This window comes from Paramisgurnus dabryanus, chromosome 21, assembly GCF_030506205.2.
Source record: "Paramisgurnus dabryanus chromosome 21, PD_genome_1.1, whole genome shotgun sequence".
NCBI classification, from domain to species: Eukaryota; Metazoa; Chordata; class Actinopteri; order Cypriniformes; family Cobitidae; genus Paramisgurnus; species Paramisgurnus dabryanus.
The window spans coordinates 18,961,622-18,977,375 of NC_133357.1; the positions used below are offsets into that span (position 1 = coordinate 18,961,622).

Consider the following 15,754-nt stretch of genomic DNA (forward strand, 5'->3'; position numbering starts at 1 on the left):
TGTCCGGCAGAAACGTTGCATATCCATTTTTGGTCCCTTTTCCCAAAAAACATTGCTATTAATTCCTCTTTACGTTTGCCTGTGGGTTTTGCGAATAATTGACAGATAAAAAGTATTGACAAGAACTTGAACCTCAAAACTTTACCCCGCGTCTGAGAATAGGGTGCCACACATTCCACACACATTTTCAACCTGTGGTGTCTGCGTAGTATGTTATGCAAGGGTAAATAAAGAATTAATTAGAAAAATATATACAGCATTTTCTTTACCTCAACAAACACTAAAAGCTTGTGTTTTATGTATTTGAGGAGCAGAGAAAAGTTTATTAGTCTAGCAATTGTCGTCGCGTCACAACACACACAACGCTGTGTGTATCATTTCATCTTTTATTATTTGTTTGGTCAAATGACAGAAAAACCTGAGTGCCTACATTGTTATAATAAACGTAATAATCTGTAAGATTGTAATGTGATGTGATGAAGACCTTTTTAATGTTTTCTTATAATATAAACATATTTATGCGCTTTGCTTTCATATTCTGGTCTCATTTGTTTGCCTTTACATAATGTGCTTATTTTTAAGGTGTGTACTGATTTTTGTTCTTTATTATCACAGTCTTAATGCCTGTGTCACGTAATGCTTTGTCTTTGCAATGTTTTACTATGGGAGAACAGTTTGCGTGAAACTTGTTGCGTTTATTTTCTGGGCTCATCTGCTTGCCTACACATAGCATCCTATGCTTCATAATGTATGTACTGAATGTATGGGCACGGTTGAACGCACAGCCTTGCAAAGCATCGTTTATTTGACTCAAACGTGTACACAGATGTTCAACGCATGTGCATTGCGACAAAAATCAATGCATCTCCTGCTGGGCGACATGCTACATTCTCCTATACACGCATGCGTGACCTACGCGTTTAAAGTACGCATGGTTATAACACGGACATAACACAAATCTCCACCATCTGCTTATGACGCTTTATCTGCTTATGATGGTTTATGTCCTTCTGGGCTTGATTTTGTTAAAAATTAATGACACGTGCAAATATCTGACCATATTTTCACCGCAATATGAACTTTGACAAACCCAATGTTTAATTGTTTTAAAAAAGTGTTTTTATAATTTCCTGAAAAGTAGCGGTTTTGGAGATTAGAGGTTTTGATCGAACAGCAAGGATATAAAGCATCACTGTCTGACAAACTGCAGTTCTGTATTTGTGTCTGAAATGTCTTATACGGTATTCTGTTCATTTAATCTATTTGTGATTTATCTGTCAGATGAGAGTGAGAACAGCATGAGAAGAAAGAGATCTCGTAAGCGCTCTGAAACAGAAGAAGACAGCGCCTGGGATTCCTCATATAGTGAGGTGAGAACTTCATTACACATCAGATATAAGGATCATATTTTATTGGCAGTGGTTTTTTTAACCTATAGTTATATTACTCAGCATCATGTGTTACATATTAGATCATAATATAATTATATAATACCCATTAGCTAGTTTTCATGTCAAGCACTGTCGCTCATTATAAAATGTGTGTAATAGCTTACATATGTGTCGCCACATGCATTTGTTTGTCACACATTCTTGATAAATGTCTAGTGGTAATAGTTACCAGAACATATGCTGACTGCTTTAGATGCAGACCGAACAACTCTGAAGATCACAAAGATGAAAGCACCTCATTTACTATGGAAGGTATTTTTGGTCTTTTTTAAATTAATTAATTAAATGATCAAATTAAAAATTAAATCGCAAAATATGTCCCAAATTTGAAAATGTAATGCTAAAATATAAATTAAAACATTAAATTAAATTATTTAATTTTCAAAGTGATGAAAAATCATTCTGGTCAAATTGAAAAATAAAATAAAATTGATAATTTGACATTTCATTTTCCATATTATCTTGAGGCAAGAGAGCCAGTATTAAAATAAAAAAGGCAAACTTGAAAAGGAATCTGTAAAAACATTTTTTTTAAAGGCTTTTTATTCATGCCCAAGCAATAATATGGACAAAATTACATATATGAATATATTAATAATTTAATTTAATGTTTTAATTTTTATTTTAGCATTTAATTTTCAAATTTGGGACATATTTTGCAATTTAATTTTTTATTTTATCATTTAATTAATTAATTTAAAAAAGACCAAAAATACCTTCCATAATTTACGTCAGGCAAATAAAAACATTTGGCGTTTTTGCAGAACATATACTATGGACTTTAATGGACCCTAACACTTAACAGTTTTAATGCAGTGTAAAATTGCAGTTTCAAAGGACTCTTAAAGATCCCAAACGAGGGTCTTATCCAGCGAAACGATTGTCTGCACTTTTAAACCACAACTTCTTGTCTTCCTCCGGTCCTGTGACGCACCTCATGTAATTGCGTAATGACATAGAAAGGTCACGTGTTACATATATGAAACGCACATTTGCGGACGATTTTAAACAATAAACTGACACAAAGACAAAAACATACAACAACGTCGGAACAGTCCTCTTTCTCCACACTAAACACTGGGACGTAGTTTTGCATACGTCGTCTGTGACCTTTTGGTATGATGACGTATTACGTGAGGTCGCACTGTCACACGACCGGAGGAAGACAAGTTGTTTTTATTTTTCTTGTCAAAAATGACAATTGTTTCGCTAGATAAGACCCTTATGCCTCGTTTGAGATCATTTAGAGTCCTTTGAAACTGCAATTTTACACTGCATTAAAACTGTTAAGTGTTGGGGTCCGTTAAAGTCCATTAAAATTAGAAAAAACCTGGAATGTTTTCCTCAAAAAACATAATTTCTTCTCGACTGAACAAAGAAAGACGTCATCATTTTGGATGACATGGTGGTGAGTAAATTATCAAATTTTTTTTAAGAAAATGGACTTATCCTTTAATACAACAAGATGATGCACAGAGAAAACACAATTTTGCATTTAATTTATTATTAAAGGATTACTCCACTTTCATTAAAACATTCCAGGATTTTATTCCATATAGTGGACTTTATTGGACCTCAACAGTTTACAGTTTCATTGCAGCTCATTTCACTTCATTGCTCTAAACAATCTCTTAGCAAAACGCTCGTCATTTTCGCAGACTACTTAGTTTGAATCTGTAAAGCCACAATGGTATTGATTTTCAGTGTAATGAAATAAATAAGACATACAGCAGCTCACTGTGCTATTTCCTGCCACCGCTTTAAACAAACACGCTGCTGCGCTAACTGAAAACACTCAGCATGTGTGTGCATGTTCACGTGTGTATATGTTCGGATAAACACATCTCGTCTTTCAAGAAGATAATTGCTGTGATATCGCTCACTCTCTGAAATCAGATCAATTGTGATAAGCCGAAATTAGACTACTATGTTCATATATCACTGTTATCCTGACTTCTCTTGACAACAACGGCAAGGGTTGTGCAACCAGCTGAAAGGGAAAAAATGAAAAGACATAAATTATAATGACATATTTTTGCAGACAGAACAAGTGTTGTTCTGTGAATGAAAGGTTGTCTCTATCTGTACATTTACATGTTATCATTCAGCAGACGCTTTTATCAAAGGCACATCGGCATGTTGTTTCAGGAAAAAGCCGACGTTGGGTCCGGTTGTGAGACGGGTTTGCGGCAAAGGCCTCGTCCGAGGACCATCTTCCAGGCCGGACTGACGGGCCACAGCAAACCACGAAATAGAGAGGGGGTGCAAAGCAAACAGGAGCTCAACAACCTGGTAATACTCAGATTCACACGCACACCGTGACCGAAATTTTTTAAAGTTTATCGCTATGACACATTGAAGACAAGGAGCTGAGTTTAAGCTGTTACAACACTGTTGTCTCCACACACTTAACTATTTTAAGTATCGATGTCTGTCAGCTCTCACCTCTCTTTATGTTGACATACAACTAAAGTCGCTTCTACCCAGCCAATCAAACACAGCAGTCTAGGAGATGCAAAGAGAGAAAAACGTCAATCGCCAAACATATGTCACTGCTAGCTTTAACTTGTGTTGTGGCAGGGTAAGACAAGACAGACAAGTGGGTTTGGCGTTGGGCCTAGAACATAAACAATAGATGGGGATTATGGTAGACCACCAAAACCAGGTTGACTACTAGTTAGAGACCAGATACAAACCAGCGACAGAATCCAGCATCTCAGCAGCATGATGTCATTTACCACAGAAAATAACTCATCTCAGTGGCCTGACAGTGATGAAATCACAATGGACTTGAATGGGTGTGCCCCAACAACCTTCACTGTAAGTGCTTAGCTGTCATTTGTTTTTGTTTTTAGGAAATTAAGTACAGAAGTTGAAATTATTTTCTGTGGTAATGAACAGCTTTTTGAATTCTGTGAATTTTTTTAAAGTAATTTTTTGGGCCATTTTGCCTTTATTGATGATAGACAGTAAATGAGAGACAACATGAAAGTAGAGGGTGGAGAGAGGGGTATGGAATCGGCAAAGAACTCAGGATTCGAACTCGGGTCGCCGGAAGTGCGTTTGCACAATATGTCGTAGCGCAGCCCACTACACCATCAACTCCGACGAATTCTGTGAATTTAATTTTTTCAAAAAAAAATAAAGATTAAGTGGACAGTTTACTAAACGGGCCAAATTAGCACGAGAGCGCAATTCGCAAAAACGCAGATGGGAGTGGAATATCTTTGGGTTATTTACTAACGTTATTTACTTACACTTGAGTTAAGCACCACAGACATCGTAAATGAAAATTCTGGGTATGAAATCCCAGCTATCGAAGACGAAGTACGAGGGGCACTAACTCAAAATAAGTGTTCGGAGTATCATGTGTGTTCCTTGCGTTTTCAAAATATGTGTTTGTTGCGTCATGTAAACCATCTGCATCACGTGTTTTGTCAAAATAAGTGCCTGCTGCACACGCGTCAAAACCGTTTATGATAAAAGAGACGCTCACGTTCACAAAATACACACAAGACACTCCCTTAACACTAAACTCTGATTACACATGAGATTATGAAAGTATCTGGCAAATGCGAGTGTCTCTTTTATCATAAACCCTTAGACGCGTCTGCAGCAGGCACTTATTTTGACAAGACACGTGATGCACACAGGATCTCTCGATGTGTAGAACACATATGGTCGCTGTCCTTCCGAAAGCACTGTATTTTTTATTGATTACACACTGTGTTGTCTAAGTTGACAAGCACTTTTAATACTTTTTATTGATGTAATATTTGCAAAACCCACTGACAAACATAAAGAGTGACCAATAATAATGAGTTATGACAAAAAAATGAATTCTCATGATATGGAGATAAACGGTTTCGGAAGGGCAGCGATGATAATTTGGAAAAAAAAGGAAACAAACACATGACGGGTTACATACATGTTGTGACGAACTTTGCATCAAGTGCCCTCGAAAAAAGAAGTCACCAGCCACCACTGCAATAAGGTCAGTTGCAAAAATAACTAGACCACACCTTTTCAGGCTAATGATCCACTGCGTGTCTTTAGTAAATCCTGACAGTCGTTATTTAACCCCAAAATGATGGTTTGCGCTGGTGCAAGCTGTTAAGAAAATCTGTCCCTAAATCATTTTTAAAAATGTATACTTTTTTAAATATTACTACTCCAATGTAGCATATCAAGCGAAAACTTTAAACGCTGCTCAACTTATATGAAATGTTTAAGAACTCACTCCTTTGACATCTTCTAATGTAGGTGTTTCATGCTCTCCAAAAAGTAAAAACTGTTAAAGTCTACCGATTATTAGTGCATTTTTATTTCATATTTGTTAGTGTTTTTATTTATTTCTAAGGACCAGATTTACCAAAAGACTGCGCCAGCATTAACCTCCTAAGACCCAGGTTTTGGTTTGTCTTTTTTTTTTCAGATTTCTACCAGCTATTTTTGGGGTTAGGAAGAACCAATAAATATAATAATAACCAAATTGTTTTCTAAGAACATGAAGCAGTGTATTTGTCCATGTTTGTATACAACAGGTTCCAGTTACACAGAATTAAGTATTATGGTGCAAACATCAAAAAATGTCATGTCCACATATGTGGACATCCAGGTCTTGACTACTATCAGGATATACTAAAGCCACGCAGTAAAAACTTGTATTTAGTATATGTAGTGCATATTTGACTTTTCCTTTCAGACGCAAAATTATGGTTTGCGCTCAACAGTTTAGTGGTATTTGCAGCATTATTTAATCATCTTAAACCATATGCCAATTTGTGCTCCTCTTGGTAGATAGCGTTGGTCTTTATGAAATGTTTGCACTTGTGATATTTAACAAGTGCCTTGTTAGTAAATCACACCAAGAAATTTACACTCTCATCGCCGCTTTTTTGAAAATGCTCTCTCACGCTAAATTGTCCTGTTTAGTAAATCTAACCCTAAGGGGCGGTTTCCTGGACAGGGATTAGACTAGTCCTTGACTAAAATAAATGTAAGAGCTGTCCAAACTGAAAACAACTTTCATAGAAATATCTTAAAATACATCAGTGCCCTTTTTTTTCCCCTCAAAATGTCCAAGTAATGTTATGTTTGTTAAAACTACTTATATTTCCTAATTAAACTAAGGCCTAGTCCTAGCTTAAAGGGATAGTTCGGCCAAAAATGATATTGAACCCATGATTACTCACCCCCAAGCTGTCCGAGATGCATATGTCTATAATTTTTCATATGAACATAGCTCCCGTTAAGACCGCCATCTTAGGGCGTTTTCACATTAGCACTTTTGGTGCGCACCCAGGTTCGATTGACATCAGAGTTCGGTACATTTGAATGATGTGAACGCTGTCTTCCGAACTCGGGTGTGCACCCGCGAAACGTACTCGAGTCCGCTTGAAAAGGGTGGTCTGGGGTCCGGTTCATGTGGTCTCCAGATCGTTTCGCTGCTAATGTGAGCGCAATCGCACCAAATCGCGGAAGTGAACCACTGTTAATTACGTATTATATGGAATGTCCCACCAAAACAGACGTGTGTGTTTGTGTGCGTGCACTTACCTTGACAACAAAATGCATAGAATGCTTGCTTGACTTTTGTTCTTATTTTTTTAAACGTTTGGTTTTGTTTTCAAAAAAATAATACAGAAACGCACTTGCGTCTATCTGGCCCAAACATACTAAAGTCGTTTCGATGACAACGGTCTGTCCGCCGACGTCAATTTTTGCGGAGGCATTCAGAAATCATCTCTCTGCCTGGAGTTCGTCAATCACACTTGTCGTCTTCTCGTTTACAGCGGTTGCCAAGCAACATGATAACGCGCCGGCTGCAGCTTGATGATGCAAGTGTACCGCGGTTCGGATGCAAAAATAATATGTGAACACAGTCCATGGGGGGCATGGGGAGGGGGAAGCAATCGAACTCGGGTTTGGACCAGGCAATCGCACCAAATGTGAAACCGTCCTTAGACTCTGTGTACACTCTCATCTTGAATGCGGACGCGACTAAGATGGTGGCGTTACCGGAAGCTAGATATTTTCATTTATAAAGATATATGGATATTGGATATTTCTTAAACAAAATGGCGCGGATTACCCTCAGAAGGCCTTTGTTTATCATCGTGGAGCCGTTTGGATTTCTTTTGTGAAGGATGGATGCACATTTTTTGGACTTGAAGGTGGACCCCGTAACATTACATTTAATCAACTGAAAGATCTAAAACATTTTCTAAAATAACTGAAAATGTGTTCATCTGAAAAATGATAGACATATGCATCTCGGACAGTTTGGGGGTGAGTAAATCATGGGTTTAATATCATTTTGGCCGAACTATTCCTTTAAGCTAATCCCTGTCTCTTTTTCTTGCTATACACATATATACTTTTAGGGATTGTTCATACTTTTGTACATTGTATATTAAAATGCTATCAAGATATATAAAAAACACAATTTTATTTGGAAACTCATATTTACCATAATTTTCGATTGCATGTGAAAGCAGCATTATGTCACTCACTGGGTTTATTAAGCCCCATGTATTTTGGTCATTTGTATTTTTAATTTGAATTGATTTTTTTTTTCAGCTTTATGCATTCAACATTAAGTGCAGCCAGTTATTTACAGTAAGTTTGATAACAATATACTGTCTTCCTAATGTCACACTTACTATTTATCTAACACAATTTATATTTGATATAAATGGATATATTTTTAGTAAGGGGGTCCCTCACAAAAGGTTCTTTATTTTTGAGGGTCCCTGACATTACTTGTAAATAAATGGCACTGATATATGTTAAGATACATCAGGGCACGATGTTTATATATTTAAGGACAAGTTCGGTATTTTAGACTTAAAGCCCTGTTTTCAGATTGTTTATGGTAAAATAGAATGATCTTTTGCAGCGATTTTTGTGTGAGCATATCAGTGAACACCCCTGACCACTCGGTGAGTTTCACGTCTTTGTAAACGAAAGTTTAATGCATTTTAGGAAGGATTGTTCCAGTGCACCATTAAACCCATTGTAGAGGTCTGAGCTGAAACACAAACACGCGAAAATTCTCAGGGCAGCCGCAAATGTCGAAATTTCAGTCAAAACCGTTCTATTTCACCATAAACAATCTGAAAACAGGGCTTTAAGTCTAAAATACCGAACTTGTCCTTTAAGGCAGCTCAAGCATGCATTTTAGGTTGGGACTAGGATAAGCCCTGTCCGGGGACTCTGGGAAACCGATCAGTAGGGTCTGGTTGGCCAAGGGGAGTTGCATTCTTAATGACCCGGGTTCAATTCCCACGCTGGAAAAAATAGTAGATGCTTATTTTTTTTTTATTTGCAGGATCTCATTTGATTTCAGTTTAAGTTACTTCACTAACCTAATTAATAACTTAATTGCATTGACTTGATACTTGCTTCTCACAAAAGAGATATCACTGCTTGTATTTTAATAGCATCTAATGGTTTAACAGTATTTAAGGGATAATTAGGGCACATCGACACTCACAACAAACAACATCCCTCAAATTTGAAATGAATGAGTTTGTTGCCGTTTGATGGATCAGTGTGAATTTACCCTTAGGGCTTTAAACATATCATGTTACGTTTCTGTTTACATTTAGTGTAATACTTTGGCTTACAAGATCAAAGATTTCCAGTTTCTATGTGTTAAGATGTCTGTGCTACTTTGTGTGCAGGTTCCTAATGTTCCCGAAGGACCCGTTCTTGAGCTGATGGAGCAAGACTCCAAAGACTCTGCACAAAGCAGTGCCACTTCAACGTCCACCGGTGAAACAGCAAGCCAACCTGAGTACAAGGTACCACGACATCACACACTCAATCTCTCCACCCATCTCTTCCCGCCTCGTCCCGTTCCTCTTAACGCCCATGCACAAACAACCCACGATTACCTCTGTTTGACCACCTGCCTGTGACATGTAACAGTAGCCTCGCCGAACGGCTTTGTTTGAATGCGAAGATAACAGCCTTTGTGATTGTGGCGTATCCTCTAGTTTGTGAGTTGCAAAGCCGGGCAGCTGTGCATTTTGTGAGCACTGATGACCGAGACAAAGAGACTGTGGAGTGTCTGAATGGGGTTTTTGTGGGTTATAGCGGTTGACTAAGTCGCTGTTGACCACAGACACATAAACACTCATGCATACACACTTGCACAGGTGAGGGAACAACAGGGTGTTGAAATGGTACCTGATTGATTGGGAATCGTGCCCGGACAAGCTCAGTGTCAGAGGTTTTGCTTATGTCTCAGTCCAGATTTAAGCAATGTGCAGCACCATTATAAGTCCTTCTTTGTGTAGTTTGATCAAAGAAATACGCATTTAAAGAGATCTTTCATGCAGGGATTAAAATAAGCTTACTCTTATATTGTTTGAAAGCTGTATGAGTTTCTTAGCATATTTTACTAAGCTCTGATAAGTATCAAAACACCACAAAATAGTATTCAGAAGAAGCAACATTGTTGCAAATGAAAAGAAATCGGAAGCATTAGAAATCTGGGAATGCACACATTTATTAGCAGAAAAAAGTGCTTGACTTTGGTCTATCACATTTGGGTTTAAGATTTTTATTTATGCATTATATCCACAGTGACTTACAGTGCATTACAAGTGATATATTATTAACAGTATGTGTGTTTCCTAGGTTCAAACTCTTGATCTTTTGCAATTGCTCTACCAGTAAGCAATAAAGGCGCACAAGATGCACACATTTGTACAGTAAATCCCAAACTCTTTGGTGAACTGTCCCTTTAAGTGCTGCATTATTTAGTTTGCACAGCATATCATCAGTTAATTTTATTTGTCTTTCCTTTCTTCCCTCCAGGATAACAAAGGTTTTGGTATCGGAGAGTTAGTCTGGGGCAAAATCAAAGGTTTTTCCTGGTGGCCGGGTATGGTGGTGACCTGGAGAGCGACAGGGAAGAGGCAGGCCTCTCATGGCATGCGCTGGCTACAGTGGTTTGGAGATGGAAAATTCTCAGAGGTAAACAGGTTGAAATCATACCAACAAACATTTATGCATTTGGCAAACAATTTAATCCCAAATGACTTGCAGTATATTCAAGCGACACATTTTATCAGTATACTTGTTTCCCAGGATTAAACCCATGTTTTTTGTGCTTTTGTAGAGCACTTGAAGCTGAAACCGATAGATGGCAGTACATTTTAAGGAATAGTTCACCCACCTAATAATTTACTCTTAAAGGAAAACACCACTGTTTTTCAATATTTTACTATGTTCTTACATCGACTAAGACAAATGAATACATCCCTATCTTTATTCAATGCGTGCACTTCATCTTTGTACAGCGCGTTGTGAATGTGTTAGCATTTAGCCTAGCCCCATTCATTCCTTAGGATCCAAACTTAGAATTTAGAAGCCACCAAACACTTCAATGTTTTCCCCTATTTAAAGACTGTTACATGACTAACTCCTTACACGAGTAAGTATAGTGGCACAAAATAAAACGTTTTAAAAATTTTAGGCGGATACAAAATTAGAACTATATTTTGTGGCGGAAGTGATAATGTAACTGCGCCAACGTCAAAGTGCTGCAAACTAAGTGTTCTTCCACCATACAATATAGTTCTCATTTTTTATCCGCTTTAAAAAATCACCACGTTTTATTTTGTGCAAGTCTTTAAATAGGGAAAACATGGAAGTGTTTGGTGGCTTCTAAATTCATCCCTGTTTGGATCCTAAGGAATGAATGGGGCTAGGCTAAATGCTAACACATTCACAACACTCTGTACAAAGATTAAGTGCACGCATTGATAAAAGATAGCTATGTATTAATTTGTCTAAGTTGAGGTAAGAACATAGTAAAATATAAAAAAATGGTGGTGTTTTCCTTTAAGAAGATATTTTGATACATAAAGGTAAACACACACAATGGTACCCATTGACTTCTATAGCCATAAATATCATTATTTATTAAAATATGTTCTTTAGTGTTTAACAGAATAAAGACATTTATACAGGTTTAGAACAACATGAGGGTGAATAAATGATGAAAAATTTTTACATTTTAGGTGAACTATCCCTTAAAGGCTATGTCCACACGAAGCCGGTGCATTCCCTATCCGGTCATTTTTTTTCCTTGCTCTAAAAAAATAATCCGTAAACATGAAACCGACTGTGTAGTATATATGCTGGACCAATATGGGGTGCTGTAATTCTGCCACAGATATACACTATACACGGAGAAGAAGACTTTGAGCATGCGCATAGCCAACGTATGGTGTTGTCCATTATCGCTTGTTGGTCACCACAATTGCATAGAAGTAATAGATTTTGCTGTAATAAAGCTAGTAGGCTTTAGTAGCTTCTGTAGCACGAACACTATCACGTAGTCCGACTCCGCCGTTATTGTTGTTGCTGTTAGGTGTGACGCTTCCGACACGTGATGTGATGACGTTTTCGCTTCACAAAATATACGGATTGGCTGTACACACGAAACCGCAAGGGTGTCGGTTTCAAATTTATCCACTTTAGGACCCGGTTTCAAAAAATAGCGGATTCAGTCTCCCAAAACGCCGGATCCGTGTGGATGAAACGCCAATACGATAACAAATGTATATGTATACAGTGATACGTGTCTCCGTGTGGACAGCCCCTAAGTCAGGGATGGGCAACTTCGGTCCTGGAGAGTTAAGGCTCCAACCATAATTAAACCCACCTGAAGCAGCCAATTAAGGTCTTACTAGGCATACTAGAAACTTTTAGGCAGGTGTGCTGAGGCAAGTTGGAGCTAAACTCTGCAGGACACCGGCTCTCCAGGACCGAAGTTGCCCATACCTGCTTTAAGTGATTCTTTATACTGTTTACAAGTTCCCTGCAAAATCAAATAAGAAATATTAGGCAGTTGTTACCAACAACAAATATCCGTGCACGTCTTTTCACGTAAACGTAAAACAACAAACTATACTCCGGGCTTTATAGCCATTGAAAAGCCTAAAATTGTAAATCTGCCATTCTTGCTGTTCAAATTCTACAAGAAATGCACTTTAACATAGGAAACGTATGTGATAAATATGAAAAAATATACACTATACATCAGTTGCTGCCATCTCTTTCTAATGCTGTGCTATTCTGTAAACTACTATTCAAAGCGATTGTCTGCAATGCATCACATGTCTGGTGTGTCTTACAGGTATCCGCTGACAAACTGGATTCCATCACAGCCTTCCCAAAGTTTTTCAACCAGTCATCCTACACAAAACTCGCCTCCTACCGGAGAGCAATATTCCAGGCCCTGGAGGTAACAACACATTTTTGTCTTTGTTAATTGTTATTGTAAACACTTAGCGACAATTGTCGCCTTAAGGGAAATTAGTTTATACATCCTACCCAACCTTTGATGTATTTGGATAACCCTGTCAGGCAGAGTGGTTACTATGACAAATATCTCTGATTATTTATCATTGTAGTCAGAGTGAAAAACTGAAACTGGCCCTTAACATGTTGCCAAGGACTAATGACACAAATCCTTTTTTAGTTTAATTTCTTGTTATTCATTCATGCCGGTAAAATGTAATGTTTGAAAGGCAAACAGTGTGTCTGTGCCTGAAAGGGTTAACAAATTACATCTGGACACAAATATCCACCTGTTCTTCTGAAAACTAGCAGCTTTATATTACTTAATAGACTTTTTATGTTTATAAGTGTGCGAGTTAAACAGACGACTGGGCAAACACTTACTTGGGAATTATCTGGAATTCCCCAGAGGTCCCTCAATTATCTCTCTCACAATCATAGCTCCTAACAAACTAAACAAAAGCATCCAAGCCCAGACATGCAGCGGTACTACAACAGGACTGCCTGTGATACACTCTGTTGTTCTCCATATAACACGGTTTACAGTCTGTCATTTATCTCAGTTTCACACTTAATCTATTTATTTTGTGCGATAGAGTTCACATAGTTGGTATTATTCCAATGTATTCATATTTTTCTACCTCTGATGTAAAGTCTGTCTCCAAGAAATGTTATTATTACTTTGACACGCTCCCCTGTTCATCGGGTGGTCCTCAGGTGGCCAGCATTCGCGCAGAGAAGACATTCCCCCCATCCGAGACGGATAGTCTTGAAGAACAGGTAAAGCCCATGCTGGACTGGGCTCACAGCGGCTTTCTGCCCAAAGGTCAGGAGGGCCTGAAACCCAGAGAGAACACAGGTGAGAAAACATTAGGATGATGTCATCTCAGACCCCTCAGACATTCCAGAACTGATTCCTGCATTACTTAATTGCCCCGGGATAAGTTAAGGTAATCCTTTGAAACAGTACTTAACTGGAGTGGACTAATACCAAACAACCTCCAAAAAAAGTCAGAATTTAAAAGGTGTTTTATTATATCAGATAGCAAAATATTAAAACTGATTGGCATTTGTTTTAAACATGTATTTTACATTTATGCAATTTTTTTAAGCAAATATAAACATGTTAGGTATAAATAGCAAGACCAGTGGCGGCTGGTGATTTTTTTTTTGAGGGCGCACAATGCGATGCTCGTCACAACATGTATGTTGCCCGTCATGTGTGTGGCTCGTCATTTCAAAATATGTGTTTGGCACTTCATGTAAACTTATGTGCATCACGCGTGATGTCAAAATAAGTGCCTGCTGCAGACGCTTCGAAGGGGTTTATGATAAAAGAGATGCTCGCGTTTGCCAGATACTCACTTAATCTTATGTGTTATCAGAGTTTAGTGTTAAGTTACTGTTTTGCGAGTATTTCGTGAATGTGAGCGTCTCTTTTATCATAAACCCTTTCAACGTGTGTGCAACAGGCACATACTTTGAAAAGACGCATGATGCACATGGTTTACATGATACAAAAAATACATATTTGGACATGATGAGCAACACACATGACACTCTGAACACATATTTTGAATTTGGGCCCCTGATCAAGACCCAAATAGACACATGTAGGGCATGGGAGGAAACGATCAAAAACAGGTTGAAGGACAAAAAGATCAGAAACTCAAAATAAAATAAAAAACATAAAAGTCTAAATAAAGTGTAAGAAGAACCATCACCAGATTTGAAAGAAGAAACAGATATTTTTTGTAGACATTGTTATATTGTTGAAGGGTTAGTTCATCCAAAAATGAAAATTGTGTCATAAATGACTCACCCTAATGTCTTTCCAAACCCTTAAGACCTCCATTCATCTTCGGAGGACAGTTTAAGATGTTTAAGATTTAGTCCGAGAGCTTTCTGACCCTCTGTTGATAATGTATGAACCTTGGGCGCACCAGATAACACGTCAGCAGCGTCATACGTTAGCAGCGTCACTGCAGTTTGGTGAACGCGGCACCAGACCCAGAAGAGAAGACAATGCTGAATTAAGTCCAGTGGCGACAGGTGACTTCTTTTTTCGAGGGCGCTCGATGGGAAGTTCGTCACAACATGTATGTAGCCCGTTATGTGTGTGGTTCCTTATTTCAAAATATGTGTTCGGCGCGTCGAGAGATCCTGTGTGCATCACGTGTTTTGTCAAATAAGTGCCTGCTGCAGACACGTTTAAAGGGTTTATGATAAAAGAGAGCTCACGTTTGCCAGATACTCTCATAATCTCATGCGTAATCAGAGTTTACTGTTAACTCTTTCCCCGCCATTGACGAGATATCTCGTCAATTAAGAGAAAACGCTTCCCCGCCAATGACGAGATTTTCCGTCTTTCCGCAATACCGCTATTATCCACCAGGTGGCGCCCTTCCGCAACTTTTTAAAACCGCCCTATGGCAACCGCCCAACTTTTTTATTGCCCTATGGCAAGCGGCTGCATGTCCGTGTCTGTTTTAAAGATCGCTCTGAATGGGATCTCTATGAAAAGTCCGTCATAAAAATGGAATTATCTCTGCTTTTTGCTCAAAATATGGTGTTTTTGCAAAAACCTACCCATATTCAAAAGCTGATTACAAAAGAACCACTGAAGGTAGGATAAAACGTTTTTTTTTTGTTTGAAAGCAGAGGGTCTGTTCTTTCATTTGGTATAATGTATTTTCTGGAAGGCATTCAACTTTGGTGAAAATCATGAAAAACGCTGGTGCTGGCTGGCAACTTTTTTTAAAAACGCTGGCGGTGAAAGAGTTAAGGGAGTGTCTTGTGTGTATTTTGTGAATGACAGTGTCTCTTTTATCATAAATGGTTTTGAAGCGTGTACAGCAGGCACTTATTTTGACAAAACACGTGATGCACATGGTTCACATGACGCAACAAACACATATTTTGGAAACGCAAGCAACACACAGGACACTCTGAACACTTATTTTGAATTTGCGCCCCTCGGA

At 38.2% G+C, this 15,754-nt stretch overlaps 1 protein-coding gene across 1 annotated transcript in view; it reads left to right on the plus strand.

Moving 5' to 3' along the window:
- Positions 1 to 15,754, plus strand: part of dnmt3bb.1 (DNA (cytosine-5-)-methyltransferase 3 beta, duplicate b.1) — a 54,743-nt gene that overhangs the window by 24,016 nt on the left and 14,973 nt on the right. The window contains exons 4-9 of the mRNA XM_065286128.1: positions 1,282 to 1,370; positions 3,600 to 3,743; positions 9,140 to 9,259; positions 10,281 to 10,439; positions 12,610 to 12,717; positions 13,491 to 13,632. Coding sequence (XP_065142200.1) covers positions 1,282 to 1,370; positions 3,600 to 3,743; positions 9,140 to 9,259; positions 10,281 to 10,439; positions 12,610 to 12,717; positions 13,491 to 13,632 — 762 coding nt within the window. The remainder of the gene's footprint in view (positions 1 to 1,281; positions 1,371 to 3,599; positions 3,744 to 9,139; positions 9,260 to 10,280; positions 10,440 to 12,609; positions 12,718 to 13,490; positions 13,633 to 15,754) is intronic.